Raw genomic sequence first — 15,667 nt, forward strand, 5'->3', positions numbered from 1 at the left:
TTTGTGGTTCAGAAGAATCAAATATTACAGACAATGTAATTGCAACTCTCTGAGCTTTTAATAAAACCCATACAGTACATGCTTTTAGTGGAGCAGTGTGCGAATGCTGTCTGATAAAAAGCATTGACACTGTGGCTATTAGGGGTATTTAGAAAATAAACCCTGGGTCATCTCTCTGCCTAAGGTAAAACGCCGGAATTTGAATAAAAGGCCAAATCCATTAACCTATTGACTATCCGTTCCAGAAGGCCTTGACTCTGGGACAACAAGTCAGAAAGACACAGATTCAGGAGTTGGACCCTGTCCAATGGTGTCCTTACTGTCATGACATGCCTATGTAGAATTGTCATTCAACAGCGAAAACATACAGCGTATCTTTAAGAAATGAGAAGAAAGGAGTAAGTGGGTGGTTATTTAAAAGTTAGGGCTTGCTTCTTGCTTTCATAAAAAGATTGGTGTAATGACATCCTGATGTTATAAAGCATACTGAGGCCTGATTCTGCCTCTGCTCCCCTGAGGTATACAACCTGGAAGAACACTGTAGGCTTTTGGAATTAATTCCCTCAGGTGGTGCATGGTATAGAAATTATATAACCACCATGTAGGAAGTGTAAAACTGGTAGAGCTTGATTTGTAAGCACCACAGTTCCATCCTTGTGATGAAAATAATGTGCACGAAATGACTGACAGAGGAAACCACTCAGAAAAATGCTTATAGTAAAAGTGTAGAGGCTCAGCAGGACCACAGTAATCAATTACCTAAACTGAAGCCCTGGCAGCTTCTACGAATTGCTATTGATTTCAGCTGCTAGTCAGTGAATCTTTGTAGGGCTAGGCAAGAATGTGGGTGTGAGATGCAGTCAAAATTAGGAGCTGGAACAAACCTCTGTGCAAAATAGAACTAACAGCCAGATTTGGGAAGATATGTTATGCCGAAGTTTACATTGTGAAAGTGCTTAAAAATTGCAAAAACCCACGTCCCATGAAGGGGTAAAAATGAAGTATCACATTAGCATATATTGAAATAAGAAAGATAAGAGGTTTAGTTTTCTTGTGAAGCTATTATGGAAAATTCTGTCTATCTTTCTGAAGAAAGCTGCTGTCCTCCGTTGCAGTTGATTAAAGGGAAGTTAATTTTTTTCCTGTAGCCTTCATCTGATGCATTTCCTTGTTGCATTGAACCCTCAAATCTTACAAAAATGATTCCAAAATAATAATATAAGATTCAGTCCTCTATATGCTACAGCTTGTGAGCTTGAAGTTTGTTGTCCACAAAATTCAGTTTCTTATAGAACGCATTGATGTTTTCAGGAAGACAAAGCAGCTATTTCTTTATGCATACTGTTCGCTTCAAAGGGAATTTAATCTGTTTTGAGGAGACTGCTATGTTTCCATTATCATACAAGGAAATTCATTCTGGAACCTTTTTGGCTCAGCAGGAACCCTATGTATTTTCCACATTCTCATTATACATGTTTTGGCATAAGCATAAAGCAGGCGTGCTCATTTATATTCTAGCTGATCAAGTGAGGAAGTCTGATTAATGCAAATTTTGGATCAAGGTGAGGGTCATCTTTGTAACCTGCACTAAAAGGAACTTTATGGAGTGATTTCTCCCAGAGGAGGATACTTCTCTTAGATCAGTGGCCCAGAGGCAGTGGAACAAATCTTCTTCCTCCTGTCATACTCATTTTAATATCGGCTGCACAACAGCAGCACAAAATACTGGATGAGAACTGAACGTACCATAGAACTGAATCGTGTACTCTGATCGCATCCCTCGCACAGCGTGTCGTACAGGTTGTGAATCGTGCCTTTCCTTATGCTCTTTCCTCCTTCCTCTCCCACTGTTTTGCTTCCCTCAGATCTTTCCTTAATGCCTCCTTTCTCCTCTCAGTCAGGTCCTGTCCTGCCTGCTCACTCTCCTGTGTTATACCTCTGTTCTTGAATTATTTCAGGAAAGCAGCATAGGCACTCTTAGCCAAAATTAAAGGTCACATTGCCTTAGAGTATCTTTGTTGCCTTTCCAAAAATTAACTCCTGGTCTTGTAGCTTTACTAACCCAACTGTAAGAACATCACCTCTCACCATTGTGGTCTCTAAGCATACTAGACCCTTCACTTCCATTTTGCTGTGGAGAGCATCTAGAAAATCTGTTGGCCTCTTCGTAGCTTTATCCCATTTTACTGAGCCAAGCAATGGAGGGGAGAGCTGGTATATAAGACAGCAAACAGTTGGGTTAGGAAGGACAGATCTGTTCTGGTTTTTTGTGAGCAAGAAGATATTTTCTGTTCCTTGTTTTAATGTTAATGAATTAAAAGACTGCCAATGCATTCCAGCCCATCTCTGGCAAAGCATCAGTTCAGCCTTCCCTCAGTACAAGTACCTACCAGGGATCAAAATGCCTTGTTCTTGGCAAGTGTGTGTGGGAGTGAAAGCAGTGGGAAGATATTTTTCATTTTCTTAGGGAAATTCCTACCATGTTCAGGCACAGGAACACCAGCTTTTTTGGGACAACAGAAGGGCACTGCCAATGATTAACTCTTTGGTCTTTCTGTCTCTTAGAAATCTTTGGTCCTAGTGATTTTGTCCACACTCTGAAAATGTACCATGTTACATGTGGTACAACAGGAGTTGGGTGTGACATATTTGGATGTGAGTGGACTGGGGGAGAAGGACTGTGGCCCACTCAGGACATATCTCCAGAAGACTGGATTGCAAGGGAACCCATTAGTGTAGGAGGCGACTCTGCAGATTTGTGCCATTTGAATACTTTTCCCTTTAGCAATGGAATTTTCATTTAGTCAGTTTCTGCCAGTTTTCCTCTTCTTTGAGCTCTTCAGGTTCACCAAAGGGCCTGTTTCTGAACCAAGCTGTCTGGTCCAATTTTTTTATATTTTCCTGCTATGCGATGTTGTACTTAAAAGGAAGAAAAAAACACAAAGGGAAAGTGGAAAAACAGAAATGCGAAGTGTCCCATGGGAGATGCTTGCCCTTACCATGTCATGCTCATTTAAATACAGTTCCCACACATCACATGTCAAGCTGTACCTGATTGTTTTCAAATAGATGGCAAAAATCATGAGAGGAAGAAAATGTTCTTTTGTGTAGCATGTTCTTCTTTTGATACACTGGGTTTTGTAGCTGTCAAAGCAGAGGCTGGTTTCCTGTCTATTATTACAAATGCATTTGGGGTAAATCTCTTGTGCAACTCTGTTCCCTTGATTGTTTACTTCAATACAAGTTTTATTGTTTTATTTTTTCTAAATCTAATGAAATGATGAATTTTCAGTGATGTATTTTCTCTATGATCCTCAGTAGGGAAAGAGGTTCTTTCTCAGTGGAGATTTAGATCACATCTGGAAATACAGCCTGTTTCAACTATTTTCTGCTTTTCTGGAAGGAGAATGGAATATTTAATTTCATTATTCAGCATAGGATTATTCATTTCATACAATGAAGGGAAATTCATCAATATTGTCTTCAGCCTCTAGAAAAATGATACTTACCATGACTGTTTCACACACTCTATTTATATTTTATATCTTTCTCATCACTCAGCAATTACTCATCTCTCTGCTGAGAGGTGAAATTCTTGTAGTGAGTTACTATAATTTCTCTGAACTCCTGAAATGAATTCAATCACTGAAAGCAATTGCTTTTACTTAAAGATATTTCTTGAGGCAGATTCGCCAAATACAAATAACTGAATGAAGGTATTTTTTTCCTTTTGATTTTCAAGAATAGGCCTTATGAAAGAGGTAAATAAATATTGCTACATCTTAATATCCATTGCACTAATATTACTTGTGATGGATTCTTGGAGATGGATGCAAATGTGATAGTGCAAGTAAGTGGGAATGCAGTTGAAATGCAACATTCATTCATTCCCAGTTGCTAATAAATGTCAGAAGATATTAATAATTTTGCTGATATTTTCGTTTTTGAACTACTTGATGTAAAAAAAAAACATCAGTGTGATGTATTTGTCTATTCAAAGTCATCAGGATAATTATCTCTGAATCTTTTGTATTGTTTCATTTCATTGAGTGCCCCAGATCTACATTTTTGGGAAAGATCAAAGTCTAGAGTGTAAAAGTGGTGGTAGACTGTACCCCATTCCCACAGAAATCAATTAAAGGTCTTCCATTTGAGGAGTGGGCACAGTGGGAACAGAAACAGGCTTGGTATCATGGTATGTGGTTTCTCTTACCATCAGTAAAACAGCTTTTCTCGTTTATCTTATCCTCTGAGATGTTTAAATTTTGAACGTCAACTGATTCAAATTTTATGTTTAGGGAATCCAGGCACTCAGATGATTTGTGTTTAGGGCACTGAACTGGGACTCAGTAGATCTGGGTTTGTTCTGTTGTGCATTTCCCATGTTATCTTATGCAAATCCTTTATTGCCTCTCGCACAGCCTCATCAGTAAAATAGGGTAATGTTAGTCTTCTTGTTTGAAGGACTTGTTAATGTTTGGATGGCTTATCTACGGTGGATTGCTGAGGGCCATATGAAAATGTGCAATCTTATTTAAGTGTACTGCTTTACATATATATCCTTGTTTCATTTTATGATTCCACACCTACTTTTTTCTTACAGGCCCTTCATGGGACTCTCTTTCCTACTTTTCTTTGTAAGCAATCTTCCACAGGCTGGCTGCCTCCTCCAAATACATGCTAATAGTGTCCTGGTTTTTAAGCTCACCAAGGCAGGTGAATATGTATGAGTGGATATATATGTGTTGGAGACGCACTATGTGAGCTGTACTTCGTGGGGATAATCTTTGGCGATCTAACTGACAGGTTTATGCTTGAGAAAATTGATCTTTCATGTATTTTTATTGGTGATATGTCCACCTAAATGATTCAGATGTCTAGTTCTCAGTCACAGAAATTCATATTGATTTTGGTAGTGAGCATTGTTTACATAAAAAAACAAGAATGCTGTTTCAGATGCTTCTTTCACAAGTATTCAAATAGAAAAAAACAATACTGTGCACATTTTTTAAGAAAGGATATTACATTAGTATATATTCACACAAAACTATTTGTATAAATGCTTCTGTATTTGCTGCATTTACCTTTGCAAAAGAGTACATTTATTGTTTGAGGCTTTTAAATTAAGCTGTATGTATTTTTTAGCTTAAGTTGTATGATTGTAAGGCCAATGAGCCTTTACTGGAGTGAGCTTATGTGAGCTCTACCATGTTCCCTATCAGTCAGTATTATCTGGGATAGAGCAGTGATTTCAACAGCAGCTACAGGGGATACAGCTTCCTGCTCTCTGTTAGTTTTAATGAAGGTGGTAATTCCAGTCCCCTGGAATACTGTTTCTTTACACAGCATGGACTAATGTTCACCTGTTAATGGCTTCTTCTGTAAAACTGCTGTTGACTAGTGGCTCTTTGAGTTTCGTGCAGATGGTATGAAAATTTAAAAAACACCTTACTGCCAAACAAATTAGTATATCTTTATCTAAAAAGCATTAAATTTATGGACATTTAGATAACCATGCTTCCTTCAAGAAGGCAGTGAGAGTCATGGTTTACCTGCATATAACTGGATTTTCCTTAATTAAACTTCCATTCAGACATCGTAGATATCAAGCCAGCCAATATGGAGGACCTGACAGAAGTGATTACAGCCTCTGAGTTTCATCCCCATCACTGCAATCTCTTTGTCTACAGCAGCAGCAAAGGATCCCTGAGACTCTGCGACATGAGGGCATCAGCTCTCTGTGACAAACATTCCAAGCGTAAGTCCTTGATTCCTTGAGCCCCAGATGTCATTAAAGTCTTATTATTCACGGGCAGCATGTAGATGTGTGCATACCCCAGTGTATTAGCTTCTCAGTTGCAGGCACAGTTGAAAAGGAAACAGCAAAAGGAAGAACCCAAAACTCTCTAGCAAAAGAGAAATGATTCCTAACAAAGTGGGTAGGGGTGGAGGGGCGAGGGGAAGTATTTAAGTAGATGACCATAATGTTTTGTATATACAAATATATACAAGTACTGTTCTGAATACTGCAGCAAATAAATTTTGTCATCCAAACTGCCTTCAAAACTTTGAATCCATTTTCTGGATTAAAAACTATCAGAGTCCTTCCTAAAAATTTAGCCCAGTGTTCCCTATATGTACTTTTTCATTAATGTGTCTGTACAGAGGACATAATGCAGTAAGTAATATTGGGAAGAAAAGGGAAAAGGAAGAAGGAAAGGGTAAAAGAAAAGTTAGGTGGATCTTACTAGTAGGGACAGGAGGAGTTGAAGAAAACACTTGAAGATGTGAGACTTAAGTGGTACACAGCTTTAGCATACAAGCTAATTTTAACTGAAATAAATGTGGTAAAGAGCCTATGACTAGACCTTTTGGCTCCAAGGAGAAGTACACATGCTCACAACCTCTTAAGTTGTTGTCTTCCATTATAGAAAATAACTTTTCAGGACAATTTCGTAAGCAGAGCAGTGTTTTATATTTTTTAGCTGTATCCCCTTGTACTTGTAGGGGAAATTCAATACCATGAAGTGAAGTGCCAGTGTGACACAATCTTGCACATGGTTGTGCCAGATTTTTTATTCCATAATACTTTCATTTCTTCTTGCTAATAAGGCCTCAGTTGCCCTGTGCCAAATGCCAATCATAACTTATTAAACAACAATACAATAACTCTGGATGAAAGAAGGCATTTTATGCCAGAAGGGAACACAAGGTCTAATAGTCATTGATTAACCCCGTTTTTCAGATCCATGAGTTAGAAAATAGCCATTTAATGTAGCGTTGCTGCACAATACAAAATTGATACAACCATGGTTGAACTGCCAAAGTGCTGAAAGGAACCGACCCACGTACTGCTGATTGGAGTTATCTAGTATAGCTCTCAGAGGCAAACAAAACTAATTATATAAAGCCCACAGCAAGCTAGAAGGATATGTCATAAAACCCAATCAGTCTGGGAAATAAAATATTTGTCTGATTGTCTCTCTAGTACCTTCACTGATTCCTCTTTAGAGTTGCTTTACCCGTGATGCACATCCATTATCAGTGGCCTGCTCTCCCAGCTCAGCTTGCATATCCACATTTCCCCATAGCTGGCTTCGCTTCTCAGCCAAAACAGTGATAACTGTGATCACTGTAAACTCTCACGTTCTGCCCCACAACCCTACTTTCTTAATTCAGTCTAATATCACTATGTGCTGGATTTCAGATGCTGTTCCAAGATTGTAATGGAGTAACATACAGGGTGTTTCAAAAAGATGGACCCAGTTTGGAATCCCTTTATCTCTGCAGCCACGAACTGCCCATGAATGGAACTCCTACCACTTGAAAGAGCAGGGCATAGAGTTTCAAATTATTACTACTACCGTTTGTAAATTTCTGTGTAATTGTAACATGGTGCTATTGTGAAATACAGTGCTTTGAAACTGGGTCCATCTTTTTGAAACACCCTCTATTTTTAGGGATGAAAGATCTAGTGTAAAACTTATAAAAAATACCTGGAGGCTGAGCATATGTTGTGAACTTTTGGTTTTACTCCTTTTTCAGACCTTTTGTTATCCAAATCTCTATAGCTGGGCTAAAGCCATTTGCAGCTTCTGGGGCAAGGGCCCTTCCATTTATACAAGCCTAGAGAGTGCCATGAATAATTGATGTGCCATAGTGCCATACTGTATAAATAAATTACATACTAATATCTGTAGGGTAAGTCTCTGACACAGGATGTTAATAAATTATAGTGCTCTTGAAGATTTCTGGTTTGCTAAACTCAGTGGCAAAATCTCTGTGTTCGGCATTAGTGACAGCAACACTATGAGGTTTTCCTTATAAATCTTTCATGGCTGTGACATGGAGAAGACAAGGGACTTCCTCCATATCTACTCATCCTTGGTACCTATGCTGAGATTTATTAGCAAGCTGCCAATTTGTGTGATGAGTTGTAATGGGGACCTCTTTCCCTTAGAAAAAATAGTCTCAGAGCACTAAATCCATCCATAAGGCATTGACAGAATATCAGGTCAGTACCCGAGTTTTAAATGGTCATTGTGATAATGATAAGGTTTGATAAAATATGTTGTTTTTCTAACAGACTTCCTGAAACTGCTTCTTTTAACACCTCTTTAATAGATCATGCAATGCTGAGTGAGCAATCAGAAGCAAAACATGTGGCCATTACAAATGGATATCCAGGAAAGCCCAATCTGTAATCATAGGAGAGATACATATATAACACTGTTCTGTGGTATTATCAGGCTTTGTAAGTAGTGGGAGAAAATTCCATCAAAATATTCTAGAAAGAAGGTGAAAAACTGATGCATATTCCTCCTTATTTAGAATATTAGAGAGATGGGCATAAGGAAGAAGGTGTTATTGCAGTCCTGTGGGGTTATAGGTAAAGATTTAAAACATATATGAAAATTAGACTCAAGCAGAAAGAAAAAGGGAATTAAATAATATGGAAGCTTTCATTAAAACAGTGTACGTGGCAAAACACCACCGTGGTTAAGGTGTTATTCAGGCAACATGCATGGCAATGCAGTGTAGAAAGAAGGCAGTATACTGGAAATTGGTGACAGCAGTGAAACAAGGGAGGGTAATAGCCACCGAAGTGTCATTAGAGCAATTAGCTGGGAACATCCAAGAAATAAAAGACCTACTTCCTACCCCAAATTCCGTAAATTCTCATGCAAGGGATTCAGGTAACAGGGAAGACAAGCACAAGGATACTGTTGCAGTAAGAACATCTTGACTAAAGAAATCTTATAGTGGTATAATATGCGACTGTTCAATTAAGAAATAGTTGCTAATTTGGTTTTGATCTTGTCTTGCTAATGTTATGTTCAGAGGTCCTTATAAATGTGCATGGAGATAATACCCTTCTTCCAGACAACTTGCACACTGAACCAGTACATATGACTGTTTCAACAAATCATCTAATAAAGCAGTCAGCTAAAGAAAACTGAGCTTGAGCATGTGAAGTTGCTTTTTCAGTAGTTTGTCAGAACTGTTTAATTCAGAATTAAGTGCTAGATAGAAGCTGCATAGTTATGCAACATGGAAATTTGAGTCACTCAAGAGTATAACTCCTACTGAAATTCTATGTAATAGCCTTAAGATCTTGAAGTCATTGCATACTTCAGGAGTTGTAATCTATTTAAATACTGTATCTTGCTTTAAGGGTTTTTTTACTGTTAATTTCTTAATATTTGTAGACTAAAAAAAGCCCTATTTCTAATAATCCATTACCCATGTGCAAAATTTACAACAAAATACTTCAAGGAAGGAGGAGCTGCAGTTTCAAGTTTATTTCTTCATGTGCCGTGGTGGTCTTTAAAATACAAACTTTGGGTTTACCTAATGCATTTAGTCCCCATCAACATCAGTTCACACTTTCTATCCTCTGTGTAGACTTCACAAGCTGTGGACATTTGGGTCTATAGCAGGGTCCATTTAAGGCCCCCTCCCTTTGACCAAAGAAGCATTTGTAGATGACAGGCAATCCTAACATTAATCTTCTCTGGGCTCTCCCTGAAAGGAGCAAAGCATCTTAGCTGGTACCCACCCAATCCCATGGCATGGGTAACCATGATCTTAAAAGTGTAAATGGTCTTTGGAGCAATGCAGAGTGAATTTGGGGTTTGGGTTTTGACTCAAAGGTGTGGTACTATCATCTTCTTTTCCTTGAGAGTCCCTTACCACATTTTTATTTGAAATCCAAGTATGAAAGAAATGCCAGCCCTTCCCCAAGTATAAACGCTGCTATCCTGTCAGTCTGGTGTATAACTCAACTTGCTTAGCTGTTGGAATTTTTTTTTTATATTTCCTTTGTCTTTAAACTTAAGAATTCATAACTGTGGAAGCGGCCAAAATGGAAATCAAGGATAATCTACTTGAACATGTTGAATTTTAAAATTTAAATTAATTATATTTACCAGTTGTTTAAAGGAGGTTGGAATTTCAGAGATGAGACAGCTTTCAGACCTCTGACTGAATATGGATTATCTTTCATTTGCAACAGAGAACAACCAGATGCACAAAAAAAGCCCATGACAAAATATCCCTGCTGGATTTGCTAATTAATATTGACCTTTCCAAGTGCATGATGCGTATTGTATGACTGGAAAAGAGACAACTTGTTTTTCTTTTATTTGAGCTTTACATCTAAAATACACTTTCTTATTTCTGCATCTGGTCTCATGTCAGGTTATCATCTGAGAGAGAGACAGCCACAATTCTCCCTTTGTGCACTGAGAAGCCACTGTCAAAGTAATGTCCACTTCAGGCAAAATCTGCAAGGTTTCATGTGACAGGAATGAAACTTATCTCAGCTTCTGTAATGATTTGACCTTGTGCTTTAATAAAGGCTTGTTGTCCTTATCCTGATGCTGGATTTATTTTATAAAGTAAAATAAAATTTTAAAACTTTATAAAAATAAGCAGGCACTACAAAGGCATCTATTCATTGCTGATTTTATATCCCCAATGAAAAAATGTGCCTGCATCCTGATAATTTTGTAATTATGACTGTCACTAAAGATCTGTTACTACAATTTCACACATGCTAAAGCAGATACTAGAAGGGATCCCTCCTTCTGCAGGAATCCCATTGAAATTTGGTAGAAGATTGCCTTTAACATGGGCTCCAAAGCTTCCACTCTGCTCAGTTTCAATGAATGCATAATAGAGACATTTAAAACATCACTAATGAAAATTCCAAAGTCTTTCTACAGAAATACAGTTATGTCTGTATAGTATGTCCTCCAGTTGTGCAATATATGTTAAAATTAAATCAGAGAAATAAAAAAACCCCTGATTTATGTACTTCTAGCTATCAAATAGCAAGAGGAAAGAAAAAAGCCTGAAGCAATGTTAAATGATTTATGATTGAAGAGGTGTTTCTTTAACCCCTCTCCCACAGTCACAGACAGATAAAGCAAATAATTGCTGTACGATTGCTTTAATTACTTAGTCTATTAAAATTCCTGTCTTGTTTGCTTAATTTTTTAATAGCAATGAATACTGCTTTTCAATGTCTCATGAAACCAATATTATTCTTTCAAGATCCTGTCTCAGAGAAAAAATTCACTTATCACTTAACACTTATCACTAACCTTATATATCAAGATTGGAAAGACTTATGCATGAATTTGCCTGCAGAGGAGTTGCGGTTTTATGTCCCATTAACTCCAGGGGATTGCTCACAACATGTGGTGTTAAACACACACATAAGTCTTTGTAAGACCAAGGTTTAAAGAGGCTTGATCTCCTAGATTAGCTTTGCATTTTTTCACTTCCTTGCTCTCTTTAGCGCCATTTCTTTTTATTAACAAACTCACTGGCAAAGTTACATTAAAATAAGCAACTGCGTAGTGAAGTTTCCACCCACTGATCTGTAGCTATTGATCTGGCTTTGCCTTTCAGCGCTAATGCACTCTCCCTTGTGGTTTGCGACAAGCTGCAGCAACTCACTGCAGATGGTAAAACAGATTCTTAAATATTGATTTGAGGCTCCACTTTTAAAAGCCATAATCTCTAGAGGTATTGATGATAAGCCGAGTTTTAATGTTGGGTCATTGGATCCAGGAATGCTTTACAGTAGGTGGAATTTCAGTCTTGTGGTGTGGAAGTAGCTTCAGAGACTTGCTTTTATTCAGAGAAGGAAAATGATGTGTAAGTAACCAAGGCATGAAGAGGTGCTGTCTGAATTACATAAAAACAAATAGAAAATTGAAATATAAAAGGATACTACTTTTGCAGTTTAAAACAGGGTAAGCAACTACAGACTGTGCTAATATAAAATGTTAAATAATTGTGGTTAGTTGTTTATAACTCACGTCTAATAAAATAATTGTATTTTAGATTGTTTGTGAAGGTGTACTCAAAAATACCCACACACATATAACCATATTAATCAATGTAGAATGTGAAGGCAAGATTGTCACATAAGCAAAACATCCTGATCTTGAAAGAGAATTTCTGAAGGAGGTGCATGTATGAGCAGATTGGCTTAATACAAAACAATAAAACATTCAGAGATAGTGAGAGAGTGAATAATAATGGTAAATCAAACTATAACCACAAACAATGAAGCTAAACAGCATAAAGAGACCATGAATTTCAAAGGGAGCTTTGCAATTCATCTTGGTTCACTTTGAATGAACTCAGGAACTCTTTGGTATGAAATCCTGAAGTAGATTTTAAACAGAGCATAATAATGACTATAGCTGGGCAGACCAGACGTCCTTCCCACTCAGTATTCTGGCTCTGATAATGGGCAGTAGCAATATCAGCAGCAAATGTAGAAACAGAGCAAGTGTATGATCTTCAGCCTCTGCAATCTGCACTTGGAAACTTGGGGTTCAGGGAATTTAGTGAAGGCGAACTTGATGCATATCAAATGGATGTTTGCAGATTTTTTCATTGAATTTGTGCAGTTACTTTTGAACCTGTGTATAATTTGTACCATTCAGAATATCTTTCAGTAAAGTCTTTTGTGGCCTAATTAGGCATAGTGTGCAGAACCATCTGCTCTGTACTTAACCTTTTCTTAGTTTCACTTGGTGACCCAGACTTGTTGATTGGAAGAGACAGTGTACAAGTGAACTGTCGTCGCCCATTCATCCTTTCCATGCCACTCCTAATTATGAACCCCTCAGTCTTTCCTAGACTGAGGAGTCCCAGTCTATTTAGTCATTCCCTGTGTGGAAATAATTTGATACTTCCAGTCATTGTTATTGCCTATTTTTATGTCTTCTTGAGACCTCTGCCATGTTAGATGTAAGACCAGAACTACACATATCTCAAGATGGGAGCACATGTTGAAGTAAATGGCACAAAAAAAAATTAATGCTTTCTGTGTTGAAGGGTGGTAACAAGCATCATGGACTTTTAGAAAAAAAAAAAAAGAATATGATTAGTACTTTTATATAAACTCAGTAAAATTTAGCTTGTTTTTTTTTTAATAGTAAACTTTATTAAATATATATTGTGCACAAAATCACAGCTGTCCTGGTGAATGGTGCTAATTTGCCATCTAAATGGCAAATTAATGCAGTTTTCATTTGGAATCTGAAATGAGAGACTTAATTTAGACAATAAATTGTTTGGCCTGAGACTGCATCTGTTTTCTGTGTTTATGAAACTTAAAGCCCACTGGGAGATTATTATACCTGATCCACCACCAGTATTTCCAGGTCCAGGTGAGATACACTTGGTATATGTGTATACGTGTAATCCAGGGGTTATCTGTAGTAAGTCCTTAATTCAGCCTAACTTCAGACTGTTTGCATGCTTGGATAATAGAAAATTATTCTCCCTCTCCTGTTCCAGCATCTTTGCTGGTTCTGGCCTCTGTGGTCCTGTCCCGCCTTATTAACCTCACTGCCCCTTTTTCCAGTGTTGCCAAAACCATCTTCACCCATTTGTACCTGTGACCCCTGAATGGGAACTGGGCAGTTTTCTACATCCATTAGCTGTCTTTGGAGGAAGAGAGTTATTTCACGGTGCAGGATTTCCAAGGGCTTAAATCTAAATAACAGCACTTAAATGCTGTAAAAGAGGTTTTCAGAACAGGATACAAACCATTAACGATTATGTTCTAGAAAAAAAGCTTTAATAACTTAGTATTTGTTCATAGTAGAAAGAAAATGACTTTGGCAGCAGCTCTGTTTTTCTGCTATAGTGAATGACTTTTTAAGGCTGGTTATAATTTTATCCTATGGAATTTCTTAGCAAATCTGTGCAGCTGGTAAGGGTTTTGTTTTTGCTTCCCCCTGGATAATCACATGTTCTGCAATATATGTAAGCATGATTCATCTTGGCTTTTTTTTTTTTTTTTTAGATATAGTTGGCTTTATAAAAGGAAAAAGTTGGTTTTATCTGTAGTTTTGCTTTTGCTTGGGAGTAACAGAAATTTTTGAGGTTCACATCTTTGTGTTTTAAGGGGGTACATGACATTATCGTCTCCTCCCTTGCTAGTTCTCTTTTCTCTTTGTTTTATTTACTGATATTTCACAGTAAACCCTTGTAGTTATGATCAAATGCTGAGGCCATGATAACTAAATTTTGCCAAAGCTTATACTCTATGTTTCTCTCTTTTAAAAGCAATGGAAGATTTGTTTAACTGAATACAGTTGACATTTCTTTTATGTTATCAATCCATTGTACACTTCTAAATTCAGGTCACAAATAAAAAGTAGCTCCAGCTAAACTTTCGTTATATTGGCTAGATAGCTTTTCTAACCCCTGCTCCATATTATCTCAGGTGCTGTTATTGCTTTCCCTTTAAATAGATTGTTCTTCTTTGTGTTTTTGAAAACGTTATGATTTTGGGAAGAATGCGGGGTTTTGTACGCTATATTGGATTGTGACACTGCACCCACCATGTGAGCCATTTTTAGCATTATTATTATTTTTTAAAGTTCACATATGCCAGAATTTACTCCCTACAATGATTAAAGCTCTGCCCAGCAAACAAAAATATTAATATTCAGTGGTACCGTATTCTGGAGAATACCAATGACTTCATGAAAAATATGTGTCTCTGGAAATGGAACAAACAAAGAGAAAAACTTTTTGTAAGAACATGGGTTTTTATGTATTCTGAGGCTGAGTTATTTTTGGCTATTGTTGGGTTAATGGTTGATTGACTCCTAAAATATCATTTAGTTACAATCTGCTCACTGTTTTTCAGCAGAGGGTGCACAGTAATGCTGTTTGGTTTATTACTTTCCTGTGTTCCTCACTGTTTGATATCCCTCTTTCACAATTACTTATTTGGGGAACTGAAATATTGTACAGCAGTGAAAGGTAGCACGTGAAGCTGAAGAGTTGGGTTTTTTATGGTGGTGATGGTATTGTTGGTTTTTTGTGGGTTTTTGTTTTGTTTTCTTTTCTTTTCTTTTTTGGATGCATCTTGTTCAAATTACATAGCTTTCAAGTTTGTGTAATTAGGTCCACATTAAATGAGAAACTGCAGTGACACTTCAGACATGTGGATGTATTTCTACATGATAAAGGCACACCTTAGAGATGCCTTTTCTATCCACTGATTCTAAAGAGGGTCTCCATGTCCATGTTAAATCAAACAAATTAAAGAGACACTGAGGATATTTTCTGCAAGTGATGAGAATATGTTTTTCAGGATATGGCAGTTCCTTTTGAGAAAGAAACAGCGTATTTCTAGGCTGCAGATTTTCTTCAGCATTCAGGAAAACAGGGCTCTGGCAAGTATCTTTCCCTCAACCCATCCTTCTCTCTGAAGTCTGGACTTCTGTGAAAGCCACCTTGTTTTTTAACTTGTGAGAAGGAAGCCATGCAGAAAGGGACTGGACATTTTTATTCCCCTAAGCAGACTTCCCAGCTTGCCCATGTATCTGCTGGTGGTGTAAGGGCCAGGATTAGCCTTACTTGGAGGCTCCTCTCCAGCACTGGCTGTACTCAGAGAGATGCTCAGCTTCCCTCTGTAATCCTGCGATATTTCTGTATTCCACAGTCCTGTCATCAAGGTCGTATTTAAGTCTGAGCAGTGTAATGTCAAAGCTCACCACATCACACCATTTGTGATTCCTATGGTCAGTAGTTTGCAACTAGACAGGTAGGTTTGTGTCTTTCATATAACTAGCTCAGTGAAAGTTACAAAGAACAATATCAATGAAAGTTGAATACCCTT

At 37.5% G+C, this 15,667-nt stretch overlaps 1 protein-coding gene across 7 annotated transcripts in view; it reads left to right on the top strand.

Moving 5' to 3' along the window:
* The window catches only part of PPP2R2C (protein phosphatase 2 regulatory subunit Bgamma), a 201,984-nt gene that overhangs the window by 166,297 nt on the left and 20,020 nt on the right, over positions 1 to 15,667 (top strand). For all 7 annotated transcript variants that reach the window (XM_065837458.2, XM_071808560.1, XM_071808558.1 and 4 more), the window contains one exon: positions 5,594 to 5,758. In XM_065837458.2, the coding sequence (XP_065693530.1) occupies positions 5,594 to 5,758 (165 nt within the window). The remainder of the gene's footprint in view (positions 1 to 5,593; positions 5,759 to 15,667) is intronic.

The sequence above is a fragment of the Patagioenas fasciata genome, chromosome 4 (assembly GCF_037038585.1).
Source record: "Patagioenas fasciata isolate bPatFas1 chromosome 4, bPatFas1.hap1, whole genome shotgun sequence".
In the NCBI taxonomy this organism is placed as follows: domain Eukaryota; kingdom Metazoa; phylum Chordata; class Aves; order Columbiformes; family Columbidae; genus Patagioenas; species Patagioenas fasciata.